Source organism: Paralichthys olivaceus, chromosome 14, assembly GCF_024713975.1.
Source record: "Paralichthys olivaceus isolate ysfri-2021 chromosome 14, ASM2471397v2, whole genome shotgun sequence".
NCBI lineage: Eukaryota > Metazoa > Chordata > Actinopteri > Pleuronectiformes > Paralichthyidae > Paralichthys > Paralichthys olivaceus.
Window position 1 is genome coordinate 17545436 of NC_091106.1, and position 24889 is coordinate 17570324.

The following is a 24889-nucleotide window of genomic DNA, read 5'->3' on the forward strand; positions in this document are numbered from 1 at the left end:
TTTGAAGAATTTTTCTAAATTACAAAGACTAATAGAAACATTTCTTTAACTGTAAGTGGATCGTGGTGGAAAATGAATCAGTACTGCACACTCAAAGAGTTTTGAGTCATTTTTAGCATCATGAATTCTGAATTAGTTTTAACATTTCATGCAATTACCTTTGTTTGGGTTAAATAATTCAGCTTTAGAAATATCCAGAACCCTGCTGAGATAATAAGATCACACTTATTGAAGACACTCTAAAAACAATGGAGGGACAACCGCAGGGCCCAGACTTCAATGGGATTAAACATGTCTGCCAGGTTTTGCTTTGGAAAAAAGGAAAAAAATGATTTGGGGGCTCTTGCAAACAGCATGAAACAATATTGGAGCATATTTCTAAAAAAAAAGAAAAAAGTATCCTAGAAACAATGGAGGCTGTGACAGTAAACATATTCATATGTGACCTTAAAGACCTAATATTGCACAGTGAGTGTAGATGTTTGTGGCATGCTTTGGCGACACATAGATTAAAGTAACTTGCACTCAATGGACCGTGACACAACAGTTACAACTTTTTAGCACTGATGGAAACATTTACAACATTTGCAAAACATGATCAAATATTGAGACACCTACCCAAACCTCATTGCTTGGACTCAGATGTGAATTTGTAATATTGCCAATATGAGGCAGGGTGATATTCAGTTACACAGCTACACAATTAGTTTATTCAGCTTTCTGAGTGAACATACCCTGGTAAAATACAGGTAAACTGAATTGAATCATTCATGTCATGAATCAAAAAACAGATGATTTCTGTCAAAAAGTTTGTTTATTGACTTAAAATATGAGTACGATTGGCATACTTGAAATGTAACAAAATGTTTGTGTTCACCATTTTGGTCGTATACATTCCAAATATCTAAGTACAAAAATCTCATATTTTGATGAAGAGTGTATAGTGACACTGGAGCACATTGTTGGAAAAGCAGACATTATATCCACTGTTGACAGGCAAGAGATATTTGTTTACATCTCCTTTGCATACAGCACTTTATATATGACCACTGCATCCAACACAATCCAATCTACTCATTCTTCAGTACGTCAGGTGCAATGATGCAGTTTGTCCACTGCCTCAAATACCTTATGCTCAATATCCATACTAAAATAATGGAGTGCAGCAACAATGCAAAAAAACATCCACATAACATCCGATAAAAATAACATAATGTGCATTAAAATAAAACAACATTTTAAATTCTTGCCTTATGTGGCACCTTACTTCTGTTGGTATGTGGTGTTTTCCCATTTTCTATATAGAAAACAAGATGTACTGTAGACCAAGGCAGATGGCAATTCTATATACAAATATTTATGAATCATTTTAAAGAAGAAATATTTCACCCATATATCATATGAAATTAAAGCAAAAACCCAGATGACGACAGAAAGTTAAACATTTTACCATCTATGACTGTGACCATTCTTTTTTATATGCTACATATATTTTAAAATATTAATTTATAAAATATAAGCAAAATTATGAACTGAAGCATAACTGCTGCACAACTATGATAAAAGTAGCATTTCTGTTTTCATATTGGCAGAATGGGATTTTCTTACTGCACTGAGTGGGATTGACAGTCTGGACTACAAGTCTTTCTCAGGCCACTAGAGGCTGCCATTGCTCTACTATACAAAAGATGTGGGACCTTTGTAGTGTACCTGTGTAGTTTTGTATAAATGTAAAAGGTAGTGTAAAATCAAAACACACATCTTTATAAATGGACATCTGTGTTTGTGTGTGTGTGTGTGTGTGTGTGTGCAACCAACAATTGTGTATCAAGTCAGAAATATCCAAATGTACACAAACAGAATATCATCATTGTATATTCAATACTCTTGACAAAAACCGCAAGTACATAAAACACAACCAATGTACTTATTGTCTCCACCATAAAAACCACAACAATCACATTGAACACAACAGCAGTTCACTGACTGTAGTGCCACACAGAATATTCACAACTCAGTTCATCAGAAGAATCATTTTCAGACTGGCTCGAAATCTCAGAAATATCTAGAAAAAACAAAGATGAATATCACAAAAATAACAGATCTCTGTTGACGAAAAGTAAGGACACAATTTAGAGAACTTCTTTATACTCCATCAGACAGGAAAGCTATATCCATGTAGAAAGGCAATGTACAGATGTTCTGACAAAAACACGAGCCAGTCAAGAGGACGGCCGGTCAAATCAGTTCAATGTAGAAGCCTGTGAACACAAAGTCATTTTGTTTTGGCTTTCAGTGAGATATTACAGATACATAGTTTTGTTTAAAATGCAAAACCACGTTACAGATCTAGTTACCCACAGAGAGCAATGATAAGAAATAAGAATCCCAAACCCTGTGACAAAGATATCTTTTCCCCTTGTGTCAACTGCACTTCAACAACTCTCCTGTGATGCATTTTAAAGCCCTTTTCTATTATTTCCACTCAGTTCATTTCTCCCAGGTGTACAAATGTGCCATGGTTCTCCAAGTACAGATGAAGAGGTTTCATCTGGACCTCACCTTAAAAACCCCTTCACACATACAAACTGCTTTGCTAAATTGATGAACCAACACAAAGACACCTGAAGACCACCACATAGGATCGCTGTGTGACTTACCAGCAGAGAAACACATTAAGGATCTCTTAGTAAAGAAACTCCACATAGAAATAAATACATGGATGCTTCTTCCTTTTCCTATGTTAAATCTTTTGATTTTGACCATCTTAATGTCTTGTCCTTTACGTAGACTCCCTTGGAATCCTCCTGTGGAAGACCACTGAATGCTTCTGCTGAAACTGCTGCTTCCTCCTTTTCTTCTGGTCCCAGCGACACAACAGAATCATCTTAAAGGTTGTGCGGAAAGTCTTGTTGCACAAGGCGTAGCACATGGGGTTGACAGTGCTGTTGACGTAGCAGAGCCAGTACCCGACCGCCCACAGGGTCTCTGGGATGCAAACTTTGCAGAAGGCATTGATCAGCACCATGATGTTGTAAGGGGTCCATGTGATGATGAAAGCAAAGAGGATGGCGCTGAGAGTTTGAGCTGCCTTCTTCTCCTTCACTAACGACATGCGCTTCCTCTTGGTGATCTGAGTCCGAGCTCGGGCGGCAAAACGCTTTGCAAGAGCAGCCTCTTTAAAGGACAATGGGACGGGGGGGGATTTGGTGGTTGTGCTGGTGGTAGTCCTGTCTGTGGCAGTGTTGGCAGATGTTGGAGGATCGTCCAGAGAGCCTTGGTTAGATGTAGCCTGGATGATGGGCATTGACTGAATCTTGCGTGAGCAGAAGTGTTGGTGGTAGCTGTTGTCTGAACTGATTTCTCCATCAGGAGTAGTGGTGGCAGTGGTGTTGGTGGCGACTGTTGAGAGACTGTCTCGGCTATACTCTGCTCCTCTTAGTGGATCCTCCTCTGAGGCTGCGTCCAGTTCCTCACATGAGGTGAGCTGGGAGTTGACGGCTGCCTTTATACCAGGCAGGCTGAGAACAATGGAGAAAATGGCATGACTCTGGGAAATCATCTCTTTGCCCCCACAGTCCTCATCCTCTGAAGACCCAGAGTGGTCCAACGAGACTGCAGCATCATTGTTGTTCCAGCTGTCACTGCTACTCTGGTCTGGATCACCATCACCTTGCCGTGTACTACCAGGTCTCCAAGAACGAACCCCGGGCCAGCAGTGGAAGCGGCCAACCAGCTCCCGACATGTGCTCCTCCTCTTGGACAACCTGGTTAGCTCGTAGCTGTTGCAACTTCTAGAACTTCCTGTCTGATGGACAAAGCGGGTTCTGTCACCCCCACCATTTACACCTCTTCCTGCTATCCCACCACGACCCCCTGAACCCTGTAATCCAGCTAACTCTTTTGAACGGTGCTGGGTCTCCTGGTAAATACGCCAGTAGAGAACACTCATTATCGTCACAGGCAGATAGAAAGCAGCCATGGCTGTGCAGAAGGTTATAGTGGGCTCTGAGAGGAACTGAATGTAACATTGATCTGTGGGTACTGTCCTTTTACCCTCAAAATACTGCCATAGCAGGATGGCAGGGGCCCACAGAACAAGTGAAACAACCCAGGCAAGGCCGATCATGATACCAGCTCGCTTTGTGGTACGTTTGGCCCGGTAAGTCAAAGGCCTGGTGATTGAAAAGTAGCGATCAAAGCTGATGACCAGTAGGTTCATAACTGATGCATTGCTGGCTACATAGTCAATGGCCAGCCATAGGTCACAGGCCCAGTTGCCCATGGCCCAATAGCCCATCACAAGATAAGCTGTGTAGAGGTTCATGGAGATGACACCTATGATGAGGTCTGCCACGGCCAAGCTCAGAAGGAAGTAGTTATTGACTGTCTTAAGCTGGCGATTAACCTTGAAGGATACCACTACCAGAATGTTGCCAATGACGGTGATGAGAGACAGCATTCCCGTCAGCAAGACAATCAGGACAACCTGCCACACAGGGTGGCCACCCAAGGGATCGAGGATCACAGTTCTGTTTCCATTTGGGGTTTCTGTTGTGAGGTTTAAAAGTTTGCTGGTGGAAGAAGAATTATCATCCAATGTATTCACATGGGAAAAAAACCAGGGAACCCCTCCAGTTCCTCCTTGGTGTAGAGCATTGGATTGTGGGTAGCCTCCGGCTGTTGGTGGTGAGGTGTTGGCACTCAGGAAGAGACCAGGGTCTGTGCTGTTGGAGCTCATTTTTATGTCCTGGCATATTCTAAAGAGAGAGAGACAGAAAAACAGAAAAGGGAGGCGAGAAGGCGCAGAGAGTGGGGAGGGAAGAGAGACATGGTTTAAAGGAGGAGAAGAATAGAGTGAGAAAGAGAATGAAACAGAGAAAATACACATAAGTTGCTGTCATTCCTCTTCATAACCAGTAGGTGAGGCTATAAACCTGTTCTTCTAAGCTGGGTGTCTGAACAGACTGAAAGGATGTTTGGGTCTAATTTGTCTTTCCTGTTAAACAATCACTCATAACTACATTTGTAGATGATCTGTTTGAACAGTGTAAATACGTAGCGAGACATTTATTTAATTAAAACATGACAACTGAATCAACAAGGCTAGACAGTCAAAGCATTCAGTGACAGAGAGGGATTGCAATCAGCACTTATGGGTTTCTTATGACATCCGGGAAATTGCAAAGACATTTCACTTACACACATGTAATGTATCATCAACATGGCAGTTGTGTTGTTGCACCAGAATATCATCAAACCTTAGACAGGGTGTCGTTTTAGACGCTCACACACTCTTTTGTTTTGGTGTCGTCTGTCTCAGTCAGTGTGACACATTAACAGTGAAAATGTTTTCTGTCTCTATGTTTTGTAGTTATACTGCTTGCACTCTGTTCACTAATTCATCTAAAATATCAACATAACAGATAACAGCCAATAGAAGCAGGTGCAGTATTTGTTAGTAAACAAAGTCTAAATAATTAATGGCATTGGTGAGGTTCAACATTACGTAGACAAATGTAGGCTTGAAGCTTAGGGACAAAGAAGATCGTTTAAAGGAGAAATCACCGTAAAGGCTTGAGAAGTGCTCTGCTCCTTCTTCTTGTCTGAACACTGAGGATTTTGGTGTCAGTCATTTTAATTCATGTTAATTAGTCACCAGGGTTGATCTGATGTTCCGTAAGCCCCCTAATACAGAAAAGGTTGAAGACACCTTTTAAACAGAGAAATCTGTGCAGGGATAAAAGTGTGTGGTGGTGGAACAGAGGGAAAGTTGCACTGCAGGAGTTAACAGCAGCATTAATCCTGGAGAGAATATCGTACTGTTTGGTATTTGATCAGGTATCACTTCCCGGTGGATAAGCAAACAATCATAAAAAAATGTCCTGCTGACTTTCTTTAAAGCAATTCATGATAATTGCATAGTAAGATGAGGACTTTTGTAAGAAACGTGTCATTTCCAATTCAAAATTTCCTCTGCAGTAATTTATTATCACTGTGGTGTTTTGCATTCAGATGTGTAGATTTGAGGAATCCTTACATTTTCTTAAACATCTCCATGTTTACACCACAAAGTCATTAAGAAAACAGTATTGTATGAAAATCATTGGGGTGTTATGGAATGAATTATGTGGACATGGGGATAGTTTAGTAATTATATTTGTGCAATTTCTCATGATCAGATTAGGATGAATTTATTTTTTACATATATGAATCTATGCATCTTTTTTTACAGATTGTAACACATTATCATATGCATTCCTTTTATTGTGAAAGCCATGAACTTACTATTCTCCTCTTGACATTTATGACAATAGTTCCTTTTAAACCTAACATGAATCTGGACCATCCTGTGTTGAGGGAAAAAACTACTCATTATTAAGGCCAAATAAAAACATCTAACCCACCCAAACTGCTGCACATACGCACACACATGCCATTTGCTCAAACGTTCTAACAATATGTATGCGAAGCCATAACAATCCCATAATGTTCCATCCCAAGGGAACAGGTATTTGAAGCAGAGTGCTGCACCTGTGCCTTGACACAATCTCAGACCTCCCACTGAGCTCTTAAAGAACCTCTGTAGCCGACAGCGACCGACACTGAGCACACACGGAAATAACTGTTATCAGGAGGCTCCCTGCTATCCCCGCTATGGACACACATTACTGCATCCATGCACATACACGTATGAGAGTATGCTCTCATATTTAACACATAAATATGTAATATGTGCATTGTGAAAAAACAAACAAATCTGCAGAAACATTGACAGATGCAGATAAATACAAAACATCTGTATAAAAGCTCCAACAAATGATGAGGAGTAAACATCAGAAAACAAAATCTTGTGAGTGCATGCGAAAGAAATGTACTAACATATTTTAATTGGCGTTTGAATACAAGGGCTTAAACATTTTGGAAGATAATCTTAAATCTGCTGCACTCACTCGTTTAAAGGTAGAAAAAGAAATAGTTAAGTTTTAGATCAAGAAAAATAAATCAAAGCTAAGTGTTAAACATCCTGTTTGGGAAACATCGTCATAGCCTTGAAGAACAGAGATGGGATATTATGGGAAAATATCACCAAATACCACAGTCCTTTTATCTGTCTTATTTTGAAAACCACAATTTCAATTACACCGATTAGAGAAAATAACACCTGTCTAGTTTTGTATAGAAAAGTGCAGTATAAACCCTACGGGTGTGTTTGAATGTATGTACACTGTTTGTTCAAGCTCTGTTTTCATGCATAACATTGACTTGACCATGGCAAATATATTTATACATGAAAAAACCTAGCCTTGCTACCATAAATTAATACATTTCTATCTGTAATCCACCGAGAGCAGAAACTGGCTGCACAACACAGGGAGAGCGGTTTATTATAGTTTGTTTTTCCCTAAAACTGAACTGATGAAGCCTTTTTTAGATTAAAACCACTGCAGATGACTACACCCTCTTCTAACATGGGTGGGCTAGCAAAACCATTGGAAACAATCTGCTGTTGCAGGGAAGCTATTATAGTGTCTATCTCTGCATGCTCACGTTAAGCCCTATATCTTAAGTTTGACTCGCAGGCACATAGAGAGATGATAGTTTCAGGTACAAAGAGAAAAATCGATACTCGTTTACTGTGTTGCAACGCAACCTGTTCCCTGACATTTTCAAGCATTTGTCCCAGCAGGGCTGGACAAAGCAATCCAAGTTTGGACCAAGGATCCATCTAAATGATTGGGTGACTAATACATGGCCATTTGAGGTTTCTATTTTCAGCAACTAATCTAGCAGAGCCATGATACGGGCAGATGATATCCAGCAAGTATATGAGTCATGCTGACAGGCACCTCTTCAAATAAAGTTAAAGCCGCTGTAATAAAACCTCTTCAGTGCCACAACATTCCTTCACTTAAAGTCTTATTTTTACCATTTAGCCTATTTACATGTAGTCAAAGGGGGTTATAGTCTGCTTTAAAAGAAAGTAAGGGATATTTTCAACTTCCTTTTTTTATGGGGCTCTGTCTAAAAAAATAAGAGTTAAATCCTCCATTGTTCATGTACCGCCTTATGTAACATGTACTACTGCTGGAGGAAAGAACAGGGAGACATCTGGAGGCAGACAGGGGTTTTAGGAGTTTACTTTAAAAAGGCATAATTATAAAAAATATCTTAAGTATAAGTGGCTTAAACACAAGAAAGATTTTTTGCCAAACAAAACACAATTAGATTCAACAGCAGACTCTAAGCTAATAAAAAAAAAACACATCCTGGCAGATGCAAGCTTAGAAAAACTAATCAACAACTGGGGGCTGGATCAGACTGACAACCCTAGAGTTGCGAGGACTTGGGAATTCGGAGAGTGCAACTACAGGCTAACAGAAAGCATTTTTACTCAACCCAGCAGATGCAAGCAGTGGCTTTGTGATTGCCATCACTAACTTGGAAATGCTGCATTGTCACGCAATATGCAGATTGCTGCCTATGGCAAGAGGACAGAGTCAGGACTTCCCACAGAGATACACACTGACCGTGTATTTAAAGCAAGCAAACAGATTTGCACGGCATTCAGTTTAAATTAAAAATGGGCTTAGGGTCTTGAGAATCACTCATGCAACACATGCAGGTCCCCAGGACAAGTTTAAGTCAAACGTATGAGTGGCTGTTGAGAGAATCGTAAACAGAAAGAGAGAAGTATAGAAGACAGATATTTCTGGATTTATTGGTAGTGGTCTTGATAAAACATTCCACGAGATCATGTCAGTAAAGCCTCTGTGACACCTTAAAGCTGAATTATGTCGTTACAAGTCATAACTTTCAAATCGATCGGACAATAAAGTTCTATTCATTCATTCATAAAAGGTGGTGAGGGTGTGTGTTTCAGGGTGAAATGTGATCGAACAAGTTGTGCCACAACACCGACCACTGCTGCAGTAATCTTGTTGGTGAGCAGAACCTGGAGTAGACCACCTCTGAAGTTTTATTTTACATTTGCAAATACAACATGTAAATTACGACTGCAGTAGAACTTTATGAAAACAGAACTTAAAGGGAGGTTTAGTCATCTCGAGAGTTAGACAAATACTGAACAATCTGTTATTTTATCAGTCAACTAAAAAACAAAATATAGAATGCATGAATGGCTCTGAACTAGATCCGTATTCTAGGTAGTGGAAAACAGAACCACAAGAACGATCTGACTTTTGGTGGCCCGGGGCGCAGTGACATAATTTCAGTATTTTGCACAGAGCTGAACACAAAGCACGAGATGAGGAGAGACTGGAGTCTGCTGCTCGTTCCCTGCCACCTCTAACGTGAGTCCAGTGAGACGTCACAGGCGCTCTAACAATGCATTTTGTAGGCTTGTAAATGTCTCGCATTTCCTTAGACAATACTGGAAACCAGAATAATATATGATGTTATTCTGATTTAATACAATGGTCTGTGAGAAGTGCTGAGCCAAAGCACGATTTTGAAAAACCTTTACATTTAAAACAGGCAGCGATAAGAGACAGAAAAACCTACAAAAGATGATTGATAATGTTGTGAACATGATAATAAACTGCCCTTTTTCTCGTTTTGTTCAATTATTTTAACTACAAATAAGGATTTGAGAGATTTAAATATTTTCAAATCCTAGCATTTCTTACCTAACAATTACATCAGAGCATTTGGTGAAGCAGTGCTGAGCCTGTCCTTCATTGAAGAAAGGGATTTTTCAGATGCTGAGGGTTATCAAAATCTATCCAAGCTGGTAGTGACGGGGCCGCTGCCAGAAGATGGTGGCAAGAGTTGTGAAATAGCTCAAGACCATCTGTCAGGTACTCACTGCTGACAAGAACAAGTTAGTGCTGTTTAGTGTCGGCTTGATCGGGTCCATGAGCGGTGCTCTGAGTCAAAATCCCTCCAAATTTTCAGACAGGAAAATCATAAACGAACGTGTTGTTATATGACAGCTTTACAGCACCTCCAGCTAGAAAAAGGACGTCACACTCTCGCCTGATATCTCACCAGGCAAAAGGTGATTCGCTGGACAAGTAGTCACTAGTGGAGCCACACTTCAAGGGGTGATGGAGACACAATTGATGGGATCAGAATGAGAGCAGTGACGGATGGAGGAGGACGACCGTGAACCATGAACTTCAGAAGTAGGGGAGAAGCTGTGGAGGAGGAGGTCGAGCCAGCTGCTGCTGCTCTGCCATTCAAGTGGAACAGATTATTTGAAAATAATCTTCTTTGAGTGCTTTTAATCTGTGGATTCCAGCCACCAGTTCAGGAATTCAGGGTTTTTTACCCTGATGTGTCACAAACGCACTGAAAACTGAGGTGCTCTCACCTCGCTGTGTTGCCAAATTAATGCGCTCACCCAGGTGTTGTTTCCATCAAGGCAATTTCCTGTATGTGCAAACATACCTGGCAAATAAAAGAATTCTGATTCTGATTCTGATTCTGATCTCTATTGATCGGAGACAGAAGTGAGGAAGTGTCACAGGAAGCGAATGACGTTTGTATCCATTCCCATTCAGAAGAAAGCCAGATGTTAGTAACTTTCTTGACCAGTGGAATAGGGGCATTAGTGACATTAGACAGCAGTAAACAACATTTACGGAGGAAAATTATTCTGTTAACCTCAGAGACTTTGAGTGAAGCTGTGTCAAGTTACCACCCTTTCCAATTTCCATTAAATTTGAAACAATTCTTCTTGTATTTTTGTTGGCAGCAGTGAAGTCAGTCATTTCCTCTCTGGATTCAAATTGCTTTCATTACTGATCTCAGCCTCTTCTTCAGCCGTACGGCTCTGTGAAGTTTCTGCTAATAAAAAACAACATTTCCTACTGTTGGGCTGACTGCGCTAACCTTTTTTTGACAGTGGATCACATCTAAATATAGCCAGGAGCAATGAAACAAGAGGGAGCAGCCACGGTGGGCTGTTCAGTGAAGGGTTCAAGGTGACAGGCTCCACACCTCCAGCTCCTTGCCCTGCCTTCATGCTGTGTGCGGTGTAACGTAGGAAAAATGATGATTATTTACTGACTTCTTTATCTAAACAAGTTTAAATAACTGTTTTTTTGGCTGCACTGTAAACAGATACAACCGCTGCTCCTCCAGTGTATTTCTGACACAGTAGTTGCTCAAACAGTGTTTGTTTGCTGGGACCTGTTCAGCACCATACCAGAGCAAGTATGAATGTTGCCAACATTGTGTTTCACACTTGTTGATCCTTGTAGCTGTCTAAACATCAAACCATCGTCTGCATGGTATTAATATAAAGTATTTGCATTGTTTATCAAAAGAACACCAGTCACATTTCAGTGACTATGTTCCAGGAGCCAAGTGTTAGATGAAGGTACCTTCAACTTCACCTAGTTTACATTTCTGTAATTTATCAGATACATCGGTAAGGCCTCATCTTTTATGCTGTTGGTCCAACTGACATGAAATGTTCCTCCCAAAAGCAGCAAACCATTCATCACTTATCACAAACGGTGCACGAGGTTCTCTGCATCCAAGTTGCAAACATTTGAGGATGCAGCCAGTTGATAAGGTGAATTATAAAGTCAGAAAAACAATGGTGTGTTTCCCACAATGCCTGAAAAGACTCTCTCCAGCATAGTGGATGATATTTCTGTATCTCTGTGTGACAAGTCAAGTCACTGAACGTTTGATGTGACTGATGCATATGCATGGCTGTTATTTTACATTGTGTGGATTTTTTAGATTATCGTATAATACCTGAGGTTGTTCAGTGTTTGCACTACAATATCCTCATTTGCTGTGGTTTTTGCTGATATATTAAACATTAAATTACTACAATCTGTTGCTCCTCATTTGCATAAACTGAACACAAACAGACTCCCCGTGACTTTGTTCTGCTCTCTGGTGCCTCTTGTCTCCCAGCATACACAGGAAATGAATGACAACTAATCACTTTCTTTGTTGTTGCTGCTGATGAACGTGGCTCTGCTGATTTTACATTGTTACTGGCTCAGTTATTTAGAGAGAATCACAGTTTTCTAACGCAGGTTGGAGCTGAATCAGTGACAGGTCAAATGAGGTTCTTCATTAGGATTTCTACAGGTTTTCAGTTTTAAGACCCTTTTAGAAACATAATGAAATAAATTCAAAACCTATGTCAGGTACGACAGATATGAGAGAATATCAGTTTTCTGAACTAGGCTGCCTCCAGTCAAAAAAATATCTCTTAAAAATATATTTTGAACTTTGACAGAAGTAACATTAAATGAAAGTTAATGTTATTAAGCGCTATTGAAATGATTTAAGACATATTTAACTGTTCTAACTGCACAAAGCACTATTGAGTCTAGCTATTTATTTATCTATTTATCTGTTCACAGGTTAGTTCAGTGAAAGCAGAGAAATGTTGAAATAAGTGACATAATTATGTAATTTATCTAACAACATTTGAACCCTTCTGGAAATCGTAGTCAGATTAAATGCATATTTGCATGAATCCTGAGTAAGAAAACATGAATATATTTATTCAATAATTGTGATTGGTTTGTTTTAGACTTTTATGAACATCAGTAAAGATATTAATACACAGTCATCCAGCGTAACCAATGTAAACTATTCTTCCTGCAGAGCCACAAAACAGTGTCTTGTGTCTGTACAATGGAAGAAGTCACGTCAGTCTCTTAATACCAGGAAGCAGCTCAGCATAATTATTCTGCTCTAACCTTGTTTATTCTCCTTTATGACCGTGGGCAGCCAGGAGATCTGCTTTTATTGAGGTGTCTTTCTTTTGCTGCAGTCCAGATTACTGCAGCAGGAGTGTCTGCGTCCTGCTAGCACTGGCACATACACACATGCCATACACACAAATGGTATTTTGACAGGAGCTTGGTCTGATAAAATAAAAGTGAGAAGAGGTGGAATAGTAATCAACGTGAGAGGTTATGCAGCGTGCCAAGGATGGCTATGCATAGGTTCCTGCCAAACCCTGGGTACTTGGAAAGACCTGGTATTTGTCTGGTAGACGGACAGTGCAACTGTTTACGAGGATTCAAATGTAAGCTGTGTCATTTACAGTAACTTCCTTCCAAAGGTTCGTCACTTTTGTTGGGTTAAATTTAATTCTTCAAAATCTGAACCTGTGGCAGGCTTCATATTTTGCAACCCTGTCCCTAAATTTCATACAAAACTAATTTTGCAATCATGAATAACATTCACTGGAACATTGAGTTCCAATTGAGGAAGTATTTAACATTCTTACACTGCAGCAGAGGCACAGAGATGAGGCTGAGGTGTGTTTGACTTCAACACAGGAGACAAGTTCTGTCTCCGGTTACTGTCGAGTTTTTCAATATTTAACCGTGATCTCTCCTTCTTCGACACAGAGTGCTTTTCGTTGCTCAAAGAAAACCATAAATAACTGACAGATTTTTGCGTTATGGTGAGTATAAACAACTTTTTAATAAAGACTGTCTTACCACAAAACCAACAGCGTCTTGTTAAAGTGACAAAGCCCTCTGGTGACCTCAGCGCAAAGTAGAAAATAGTGTTATGGTGTTTCAGAAAAAGGGCTCTTAAGGTGCCTCTAGTGTTGTTAGAGCCATGCCAAGTATACAAGCTGGAGGAGGAGGTTGGTTTGGATGAATGGATCAGCAAAATGTTAACCCATGTTTGTTTCCCAGCTTCTTCACAAGATCGGTCAGATTGAGTCTTTTAAGGCACTGACGTGCTGCAGACAGGGACATCAAATTAGGAAATGCTTATATTTATCACTCCGAAATTACAAACATATGCTGCCCTGAGAGCTTCACGCACTACGATTTAAGGAAAAATAGAGACAACACATGCAAATGGAGAAAACATGTTAATCAATTTGACAACAGATGTGATGTAAATAGAGAAAACACACAAATGTGGCAAACAGAAGAAACAGCATATTTTGTCAGTTAAATTGGAAAATGTGTATAAAAAATTTAATTTGTTAATGTGATGCTTGAAAAGACTTAATGCAGGCAACGTTAAATATTCCACAAAATGTAGGATTGTAATTCTTCAGCTGTTTTGCTGTAGTAGTTACATGTGGGGAGAAAACCTTCGTGTGGAACGAGGAGTAGGATGTTGTTATGCATCTGACCAGCGCCAGAGGCTCATGGGATTTCACACACATCCTCACCTCTGTGGTGGGTCTCCAAGCTTTTTGACAGCCTCAGTAACAAGCTGCTGGAACTCTTTAGACATGGCACTCTTAAGAAACTCAGACATGCTTCTGTAGTATGTGTGTATGTGAGTGCAAAAGACAGGGAGAAAAATAAGAGAGGCAAAATAGAGACGGTGGAAGAGCGTCTCCGGGAATATGTCAAAGAAAAAGTCTGCGGCAACTTGAAGATGACGGCACAGAAGAAGCACAGGCTAACCTTTCCTTTATTCTCGTAGTAAATCTCAACCTGGATGAGGTCCAATGCATACCTCGTATGTCTTTTAAACCAAAGGCAAAGGTACTGTCACTGAAATTAGGGCTGAGTTTTATGGTGGATGTCAGAGAGAAACACAGGAAAAAAGATCTTTTACTTGTGCATTAAATCTGCCACGGTGACAGCCAGCTCCTAACAAGTCTAACAATCCAAACTATGAAATAACACGCTTTGAGAAACAATGTCATTTTTGCGTGAGGCTAATTCCAGACCTGACCCTCTGCCTCGCTCCTCATTCCTGCACTTCAGTACAACCCCACACAGATGCTATACACATGTACTGTAAGTGATAGGCTATTGCGATCAACCCTTAAAAGGAAGTGCAACCATCAGCCTATTGAACAGGCACTTGAAGCTTTGACGGTGAGGGAGAAAAAACACACACTCACTCCTATGTAAACATGCTTGAGCAGGAAGAGAGGGGTCTTTAAATGCTTGAGGGGGTTGTGGGGTTGTGCAGGGGGTACAGGAGGTTGGGGGAGGGGAGGGGTGAAGGGATATTGTAGGTGGAATGTGTCAGGAGATCTAAGTAATCACACCTTCTGCATGAGGATTGTACGTTATCCAGCAGTGGGATATTATGTGTTTAAGAGAGAGAGGGGGAACAAAACAGACTTATAACCACAGCACAGACAGCTGTCGGATGATGGAGACCATGCCCACCATTGCACTGTGCACCGCGACACAACATGCATTCATAAAGTGAAGCCAAGCACATGTGGACTGAAACACCCGTGCAAACCTCAAGTCTATCTCAGACTCTGTCTCCCTGTTACTCGCACACTTACAGACATGCAAACACACACATCATCACTTGCCAAAGCTCAAACACTTGAGAGGGGCCGTGAGTCAACAAGGTGATTACAACGAAGTCTTGAGAGAGATCCAAGTACCGTAACGCCACAAAGAGATGTGGCGCTGACAGGACTGGTTATAGTACAGTCCAAACACTTCTCCTGGCGGAAGTCGACAGTCTTACATACACGGCTGACGGAGCGCTAACTGTATTACAAACATGATCTCTTGCAGGGGCGTCCGTGCAACACACACACACACACACACACACACACACACACACACACACACACACACACACACACACACACACACACACACACACACACACACACACACACAATCTGTCTCTGGCTGCCTCCTCCTGTCTCATTCACTCAAACAATGCCATGCAGCCACCCCACCATGATTGGCACACACACCCACCCCCTCCCCCACCAACCTAGCAGAGGGTGCATCCTTTTTTCATCAAATAATTTCTACCCGGGTTTCATGTCTGTATCTGGCAATAGAGACTAAAATAGCTTTTGAATTTGATTCCATAATATCTGGAAGTCATTGGTGTGTCTGTCTTTCTCAGTACCTAAAGCTCATTCTCTTTAAAACTCTGACCCTGCTGTAGAACTGAAGATCACCTCTAACATGGATGTACACAAGGGTCATTAGTAGGTTTATACACATGGTTGTTTTACACATGCATGCACACAGAACTAAATGAGTGGAGAATAAAAATATTTCTTTCAACACAACACTCTGAGCTCTACCAGCAGAATATAATATCTTGATATTGTACATTTAGTTGAAGAACGTTGTAAAGATGCTCTTAGTTTACCTAAACTGATTGCGTCAGACTTTCTAGTTTTTTAATTACCATCTTTCAAACACTATTTGCCCTGCTGGATTACTTTATTTGCGCTTACTTCCCAGAGTTGAACACAAAGTTTGATTGAGTAGTGATTACAGGGACATACTTCATACATAAGTGTTGGCGTTGATGATGATGAATGTTAGGCGATGAAGTTCTAAATGTGTATGTGAAGGCAAACACAGATTTTAGAAATCGTAGGATTCCATGCAAAGTCAATCCCGAAAAGTGAGGAGACACTAACAAGAATAAATTGGTTCAAGTTGGCAGGAAATTGTGTTTTGATGTATTCATGTGAATGTTTCAAATGCAACAAAAGATGTGCCCTTATCCCAGAGCTTCAAGTCACCAATTAATGAACATACAGAGAAGAGGAATTGTAAAGGTCTGGTGGAAGACAGCAAAAAGAGTTTTTGTTGAGTTTTGACAGCTGTCTCAGTCTGAGCTGTCACAAAAGCACCCACACAAGTACAGTAGATACATTTGCTGTTTGGGTTGTGTAAACACAAAATGTGCAAACAGTTGACTATAGGGTACAAATGTAGGGAAACTATTATATCAGAGAAATGCACAATAATTAACATCAATGTGCCAAGATTTCGCCAAATAGCTAATTTTGATCTGCAGTACCCAGACAGGTTGATGTGACACACTAAAGAACAACAAAGAAACACAAACTATATTTATGGCCCTGTGATCATCATGACCTTTGACCACCACTCTAATCAAAATACCTTGAGCCTGGAGAAACCTTGACCGTTGAACCTTGAGCCTTGAACCCAATCAAAGATTTGTGCCAGGTGTAGTGAAATGCGCTTCGGCTGTTATGATATATCACGTTCACAAGAGCATGAGAGCATCAGTTTATCTTTGAGTTCAACTGACTGTGCAAAATGTGAAGTAATATGAACATATGTAACTAATTTTCAGAAATTCTCTAAAGGTGTTCTTGGGATATTGTGTTCAGGAGAACAGGATTAACGGATTGAAAACCCAAACACATAATGCCTCCGTTCACTGGCTGTGTGGCACGGAAGCATAACATCAGATGTAATATAACAATTCTGGAGTTCACATTTTGAAAACAGCCTAAGAGCCTTTATTCTGAAATATGTTCAGATGCCAGTGGTCGAGTGAATTTAATAGCCTACCATAATATTTCATATCGGGTACTTAATGGCTAATGAACCTTGAATGTTAACGGTGTCAGATGAATGATGGATCAGCCGCACTGACAATTGGCTCTTGCTGCCGAGGCATGTTGTTATTGGACTGTCAGAAAGCATCCAACGCTGGAGGGAGACATGAAAAGGAGTCCATTCACAGCAAAGGAATTTACATGGGTCAGATTACAATGCGACTCTTTGAAGAAGAAGTCAGAGATCGAAACCTGACATGATGTAAAATAAATAGTGGAGACGTGTAATCCCTTCGACAACAGCCTATTGTCTTGGACCAAAAAAACTCAAGAGACAAAGCACCGAGCTAAAACAACAATGGACTAATATCTTACATAGTAAAAATGACAGCGTCTATGGGGTGGGGGTAGGGGGGTCTTTGCTTCCAGTGAATGATGATCTGTGGCATGTAATGGTTCCCATCCGGCACACTGACAGGAACATTACGAGGATGGAGAGTGATGAGATCCTCATAAGCCTCTGATACTGTATGGAGCCATGCTGAGTGGAAAAAAAGACTCTGTTTGACTCCTATTGCACTTATAACACGACTGAAATGAGTGGGAGCACTAACTGCTAGAGACACCACAGACCAGAGCAGGCTCCCTGAATATCATGTGGGTGGTTGAGCCATAAAACTCATTCTTAGGCTATAAAGGTATCACACGCCCAAATAACCGTCTAGCGTTAATGACTCCGTGTGTATTCACCTGTTGCCGATTCTCGTACTCAGGTGTAATCAGTTTAAGAGTTTTACTATTATTTCCAAAAACCCCTACTTGTAAGAACTAAAAGAAACACAAAAATCCATCTCCCTGTCAACCTGTCGATTTTGCCGTACTCTCTCAGCCATCCTGTGAGGGACCGAGTGCTGCGTTGACTGTCAACAGCACCAAGAGAAAGCCAACAGCATTAATGGCTGTTACGACACTTGAATACAGGCAAGACTCAGCATAAACTCTTTAGATACCGCTTTCACTCTGTGAGTTCCTGCAACAAACATGTCTGCTGCAGGGGTGTTGCGCCCCACAACACTGGGACTGACCAATCAGCTCCCAACGTTAATCATCTGGAGATACCGATCCAAGTTATATTCAAATCAAGTTTGGTAAAGATCTGTCTTTGCCTTGTTGAGTTATTTTGATAATTATTGATATATTATATAAAACGTCAATCTTAGATACATCACATTACAACAGTCAAATATGAAACGTAACTTGAACTGACTATTTTAGGCTCTACTGGTAAAACTCAACAAATCTCCTACTGCTTACACTAAAGAGAGTAAAGCTTGTGCAACGTGTCACAACATAACTGATGGTGCCTACGTGAATCATTAATCCACTATCAGTCAAAAATAACCCACAACTTGAGAACTTTCATTTGTCATCATCACATTACACCTGCAGTGTTGTGTAACTCTTACTGCTTGCTGTGTTTATTGACACTTCATTCAGTGACTCTCATAATGACATGTGCCAAAAGAAGAAAGAAACATTAGTACTTGAGTTGATTTTCTGCAGAAAGCAGCAAAGAACGGTGAAGGTTTTTAAGTTCCATTAAATTAGTCTCTTACTCCAACTAAATAATCTTTTTTCAAGCACTTGTATCTGCTGCCAGGAAATAATAATATATCCTTTTCTTTGCCTCTTGCAATGCCGGGAACCAAGTTTTCCGCTCTCTCAGCTTTTAACTACCTCTCTTTTAATCAACCGGACCATTGTTCTCACCCCAAAGGCTCTTGTGTGTCTCTCTTTTCAGATGTCAACAACAAATGAGGAGGCTCTAAGGCCGTTAAACTTATTTAAACAGTGGTGAGGGTGAGTATATTGCTCAGCGTTGAGGTAGATGGAAGACGATAAACACCATAACCACCCAAGAGTCTCAGTCATTCCTCAGGACAATGATCCAGCCACACTGTAGCCTTAAAACTTTAATGTTTATAACTATATGAAACCACGATGCCCTGCTGAGACACAATCCCTCACTTAGTCTCATCCCCTGTACAGAATTTCATCCTGTGGGCTAATGATTTAATTTCCTACAGTTCAATAGACTTGTAATGGCTTAGAGAGACAGAAGTAGACAGATGGGAGGACGAGGTGAGAGACGCAGATAGACAGAGGAAAGCAGAAGCTACTGTAAGAAAGATAAAGCAGGAGGGAAAATCCCCCCGTGGCCTGGTTTTGACTGGTATGATTCCATTATCTCGCTTTTTTTTTTTCAGACCGGGTGACCTCAACCTATAGCCTTCCATGTGTGAATTTAAATCACAGTTGGATGTCAGTCACGAACAAAGTACCTGATGACGCTGCCACTGTAGAGACATCTCTGTGTTCTATTTTCAGCATCTCTTCAACATGCAGTTCTAACAACCATCTCTGAATCTGAAATGATGTCATTTTACTGGTTAATTATGGCTCCTGCACATGTTGTGTGTTGTATATTGTAGTAGCATGAGAAAGCACCCACCTGTGATGGGAAAGGTTTTTTTCATTGAGCTTTGTAAATATTGAACAAATGTTGAAGATCATCTCGATGACGCACAGAAAGCGGATTGAGTCCACTGTACATAGTGCTGGCATTAATCTGGCGCTGGAGAATGATGTCATAATGGCATTTTAAAACTTCCATACCCCTCAAAATCACCAGGAACAACATGACTACTATTCTATAAATAAATAAAGACGAGAGCGCAATTGCTGACTCATTTTTGTGGAGCACACATCATCTTTCTGGTGTAATTATTCACTGATTACTAAGTAAACTGATGTGAAGTGCTGGGATGAATGAGCAGCTGACAGCTTGAGCAGATAGTAGCCTCGTTCGAATCGCTGAACATGATTGATGTGTTGGATCAGCTGACGATCATCTGCTGGGTTCACATGACTTACAGAACATGTCCCGCCTGAACTAACACGATGCTTCATTAACCGATTCATCTATTCTTCTTCCAACTCCCAATATGGCCAAAGTCATTCACTTTGCAACTCGGTACTCAGTACAGTACTTCCTCTCATGTGAGGACACAAATAAGTCCTAAGGTCATATATGTTCATCCGTTTCACATATAAAAAGGAAAAGTAGAAAGTTCTACTTGTGGAGATCTGGTCATTTAGAAAGAGCAGAAAAAAATCAGGTCAGAGTAGGAAAAAAAAAGAAATCTCCTGTAGAAAGTGGAAGTTTACAAACAGCTCAGTGTGCTTGTTTCTCTCTGTTGTTGGGCGACTACATTACTGCACACCCAGATCAATAAAAGACACTCTAAAAACACTCTACTCTTCATTGCTAAGTTTTCAAGGCACGCAGCAGTTTGAACCAGGAATTTCAGGACAAATCCACGTCCGGGACCTGTCACATTAATGGATATGCATTGGCCCGCTGACTTGTTTGTTTTTGTGATAGCGTGCTACTCTGCTTTCCATGACTGATGTAGAGAGAAAAAGAGCAAACCCTCTTTGTAAACACAGCAAAACTCAAACAAGCAATACAAGAATGAATGAGAATCCCGTTTCCCAATCACATGGACTTATTGCATGATATGAAAAATACTGATCCATGCCTTTACTTTACATCACGCTTGGATTACTGCAGCTCTCTGTTCTTTATTCCTGTTTGAGCACGATCTCCCAGAGGCAGGTCCATATAAAATAACACTGTAGCTTCCCTGCAACAGCTTCCCCTTAGTTTTCAGAACATATTTTTAAGATCTTACAGTTAATTTATTAAAGTTCAACAATGCCTGGTTTCATGTTGATTCACTGACCTTACAACCTCCTACATGTTTGAGCAGCAAATCTGTGCCGAGATCCATTCTTTAACCCTAGAATGACCAGGCTTTCACAGAAACCTTTTCTCTTTGGTGGTAAACAGAACCAAACAGAAACTTCTGTTGCAAGAATCAGAAAAGGTAAAGAGCAATAATTCTCTTTGAGACATAAATGCACGAAGGTTATTTTTTTTACTATTTTGGTCAAAAGGATTGACAGAATTGGATGCAGGGTTAACGTAGTTTGTTTCTGACATTAATCAATGAATATATTAGCTTCATGACCAAATAGTGAGTTATGCTGGTATTTTGGTAAACAGTACAAGCCACATTCAACCATTCACATACTGTGCATACAGTGCTACAATATGTTTTGCTTTTCCTTTTCCACACTGCTGGCTCAGCTGTCTGGAGCAATGTGGGGTTCAGTATCTTGCCAAAGGACACCATGGAGGTGCAGATGATCGAACCGCCAACTTCTGATTAGTGGTTCTAGCCACAGTATCCACCCATGAACTTTTCCAGTGTCATGTTAGTGTTGAATTTAGAGCCTGCTAATGTACAGTTACCAAAAATACCACATTAGGCCCCCTTCCTATGTCTGTCAGTGCTGTGGACAGTTAATGAACAGTTTTTACGGAGCGCTCCATCTGTGGGTGGACAGAATGAGGATATGTTAGAAATGCTGTCAACTTGTTGGTGTTGATCCCTGGATCAACATTTGAAATGAAGCTCTGGTTTGCCACCTGTATGTGCACACAGTATGTTATGATCCAAACAGGTTCTCAGGCGGTATAGCTGTTCACCGAAGAGCCCAACTTAATATTCTGTGTGTGTACACTGTTAACAGATTCCGCAGAACACAGGATATTTGTTCCCAGGTTGGCACAGACTAAAAGGGACAACTATACTGATATACAAACACTTATTTTGAATATAATCTTATGTCTCCAGTTTATTTGCCTAGTTTTTCAAACAATTATTCTTTATTGGATTTGATGCTGCTGTAGTAATGTATATCAACCAGGCAAGTTTGAGCTCATATATAGTTACACAGGACAGAGGCTGAAGTTTCATTATAGGTGCTCTGCTTTTTTGGCAGAGTGATTACTCATTGCTTCTCAGAGTAAAGCTTAAGGCTTTTAAGTTTCGATTCATTAATCCCTTTGGGTGGAAATGTCTCCACAGAGACTTGATACCAGAATTCAATTTCGGCAAGACTGCAGGATTGTGAAAATGCAAACGGCTGCAGTGTGTCCTCGAGGATTTTTGGTGTGTAAGAGGGAGTTTGCACGACAAAATCTGCATTCTGCTTCCCTGAAATCTGAAATATCCCTACCTCATTGTTAATTCTGCTGCACGACATTAACACAGTCGAAGACATTGCCTTGACTATGTGGAGAAAAGAGGAATGGTGACAGGTTGTCTTGGTGGACAGGAAGAGAATCGTAGGCTGGTGTGAAATGACAATAATGCTGTTATTTACACTTTTTCACTTCTCTCCTTCCCTGAACACACATATTATCATTATTAGACTAAATATAAATGCCTTGTTCTCCCGATTTGACATGCAACATGTGAAATATGTAATTATCAACGCAGTCTGCAATTTATTTCTCCAAAAAAGGTACTGATCCCACTTGGAGCATGATGCAGATGGTGGGGATCATGCTGACAGAGCAACCAGAAGCAATTTAGTGCAAACTGGCTGAGAAACGGCCACAAAAGCTTTTTTCATGACTCAACCTCTTGCATTTCCGTGTGGTATTTATGCATCGTAAAAACTGCTTACAAGCTGCCATAGGAGAGAGGTGAGCACTTTCTACAGCATAAGAAATATGCTCGGAGAGATAATGAACCACTTTGATACACTGCACGTAGTGTTTCTCTCATTTGGAAGCTGTCACCTCTGCACACTGCCTGCACTGACTGTCAAAGATGAGTCGCAGACTATTACAAATAGTACTCTTTAAATATGAATAAAATAAATGAGTAACACAGTTAGATTTATCCGCATATTGTTTTTTATACAAATCATATTACCACCCACTTGAATGATTTTGGTTCCCATTCCTTTTCTCCATTCACTTTTCAAAAAATCCTTATGAGTTTGACACCTGGAACCAGGCCGAGCAGCTAAAATATAAATCTCGACCACAAGACATTTGAATCAGAGCCCAGATATAATATAAACAATATTTTAAACTGGGAACCCACAAGCTGGGCCTCACTAACACTACACTCCATTAGATGACCACTGATTTTCACCCCTTTGGACTCTTTTCCTCATCTCTAAATAACCACAGCATGTTAGAAAGGCAAAACTAGCTTGCTCTGTCGTCTGACTTGATTTCTGCGGTCGTGGTTAGCGTTTTCATAGTAACTGCGAGCTTCACTGATCAGAGATGTCACTATTAAACCTGAATATTGTGGGTACTTCATATTATACTCACAGGAGCATAGACCATTTTGTGTAGATTTAAATTAATATAAAAAAAGAAGTCTACCTTGGATGGTTAAAATATCAAGGCTGATAATCACAATCCCTATTCAGAAAATGAAGCACCCCACTGTTGAGCTCTACTTCCAACAGATCAGGGTAGAAAAGGTGCAATGCAGTGAAAAGTTTGCTTTTAATGTGACTCTGAAAATCTATTGATTTTAAAGTGTCAGTTTATGACATGAGTTGATGTTTTTAAGATTTGATCCTGAGGGAGTCCCTTTAATACTGCTCTTCCATGCACTGTCTGTAGTTTTCCATCGTGCAAGCTCCAGTGCACACACAGAGTCGATGGAGCCCAGTAGACTCAGGATGTTATGTAACTAGAGGTCAACCAACACAGCTACTGTTACAGGTGCTCTCCTGCCTCATCAGCCATGTGCAGGCCTCACAGGCTTAAACTGCAGAGATAAAACTAGAGGAATAAAAACTCCAATATATAGATTGTGTTTTGCCAAGCGTGTTTTAACCTGATGCCCAGGAACTTCAATTAAGATTAGCTGCTTGTGTTCTGTTTATGTGTGTTTGCCAAAGATGATTCCCTGCCAGTGATTTAATATCTTCAGGCAAATTGATGAATTGAATATTCATACATGTTATTAATCAGACTTTTTCCTCTGACTTGGCACTGGTGTGTGTGTGTGTGTGTGTGTGCACGGTTTGGCACATTTGCCGGGAGAGAAATATAGTGATTACGGCACTGAATAAAAAGTGATATAACTAAATTACTGAGCGGAGGGCATTTAAGCTGCCTAACCAGCCAACATTATCATTAATATATATTGCATGAAGCAAATTAATTAATTATATAGTGAATTTAATTAATTAATGAGAAAATATTGCGATGTAGACATACTTATCTATAAATTCCATGCCATTCTTCGTGTTACATATCATTTAATCATTTCTTTACTTTATGGAATTTAATCAATATTAAAATCAGTTTTCCCTTCTTATGTACATTTAAGCAAATTTTGTGAGAAGCTACAGCTACTGTATCAGAGGAGTCAGGGTGGATGGATTACGAAGCCTCTGTGAGAAGAGACTTAAGAGTCAAAGAGTTCCTCCCCTGAAAAGGAAAAGTCCTTGAAAAACCAAAGAAAAAACAGCTTCACTTTCAAAGATAACACAACAAAGAGGCCATTATGGCAGCACCACAGGGGAGTGTTTGTCCCCTCAGGTTTTCTGGAGGACTTTAAGGCTCTGGTATGACACCAGGCAATATGGGCCACTCTGGGGAGTGCGTGCTGCGGCGTAGGAGGACAAGTCTTTTTGCCCAGGGGCCAAACGTTTCATACATGGGACACTGCTGTGGTTTCTATGATATTTATTTCACCT

At 40.4% G+C, this 24889-nt stretch overlaps 1 protein-coding gene across 3 annotated transcripts in view; it reads right to left on the reverse strand.

Moving 5' to 3' along the window:
• Window positions 1–792: 792 nt before the first annotated feature.
• The window catches only part of chrm3a (cholinergic receptor, muscarinic 3a), a 74020-nt gene continuing 49923 nt past the window's right edge, over window positions 793–24889 (reverse strand). For all 3 annotated transcript variants that reach the window (XM_069538879.1, XM_020092034.2, XM_069538880.1), the window contains one exon: window positions 793–4760. In XM_069538879.1, the coding sequence (XP_069394980.1) occupies window positions 2783–4760 (1978 nt within the window). In that variant the 3' untranslated portion in view covers window positions 793–2782. The remainder of the gene's footprint in view (window positions 4761–24889) is intronic.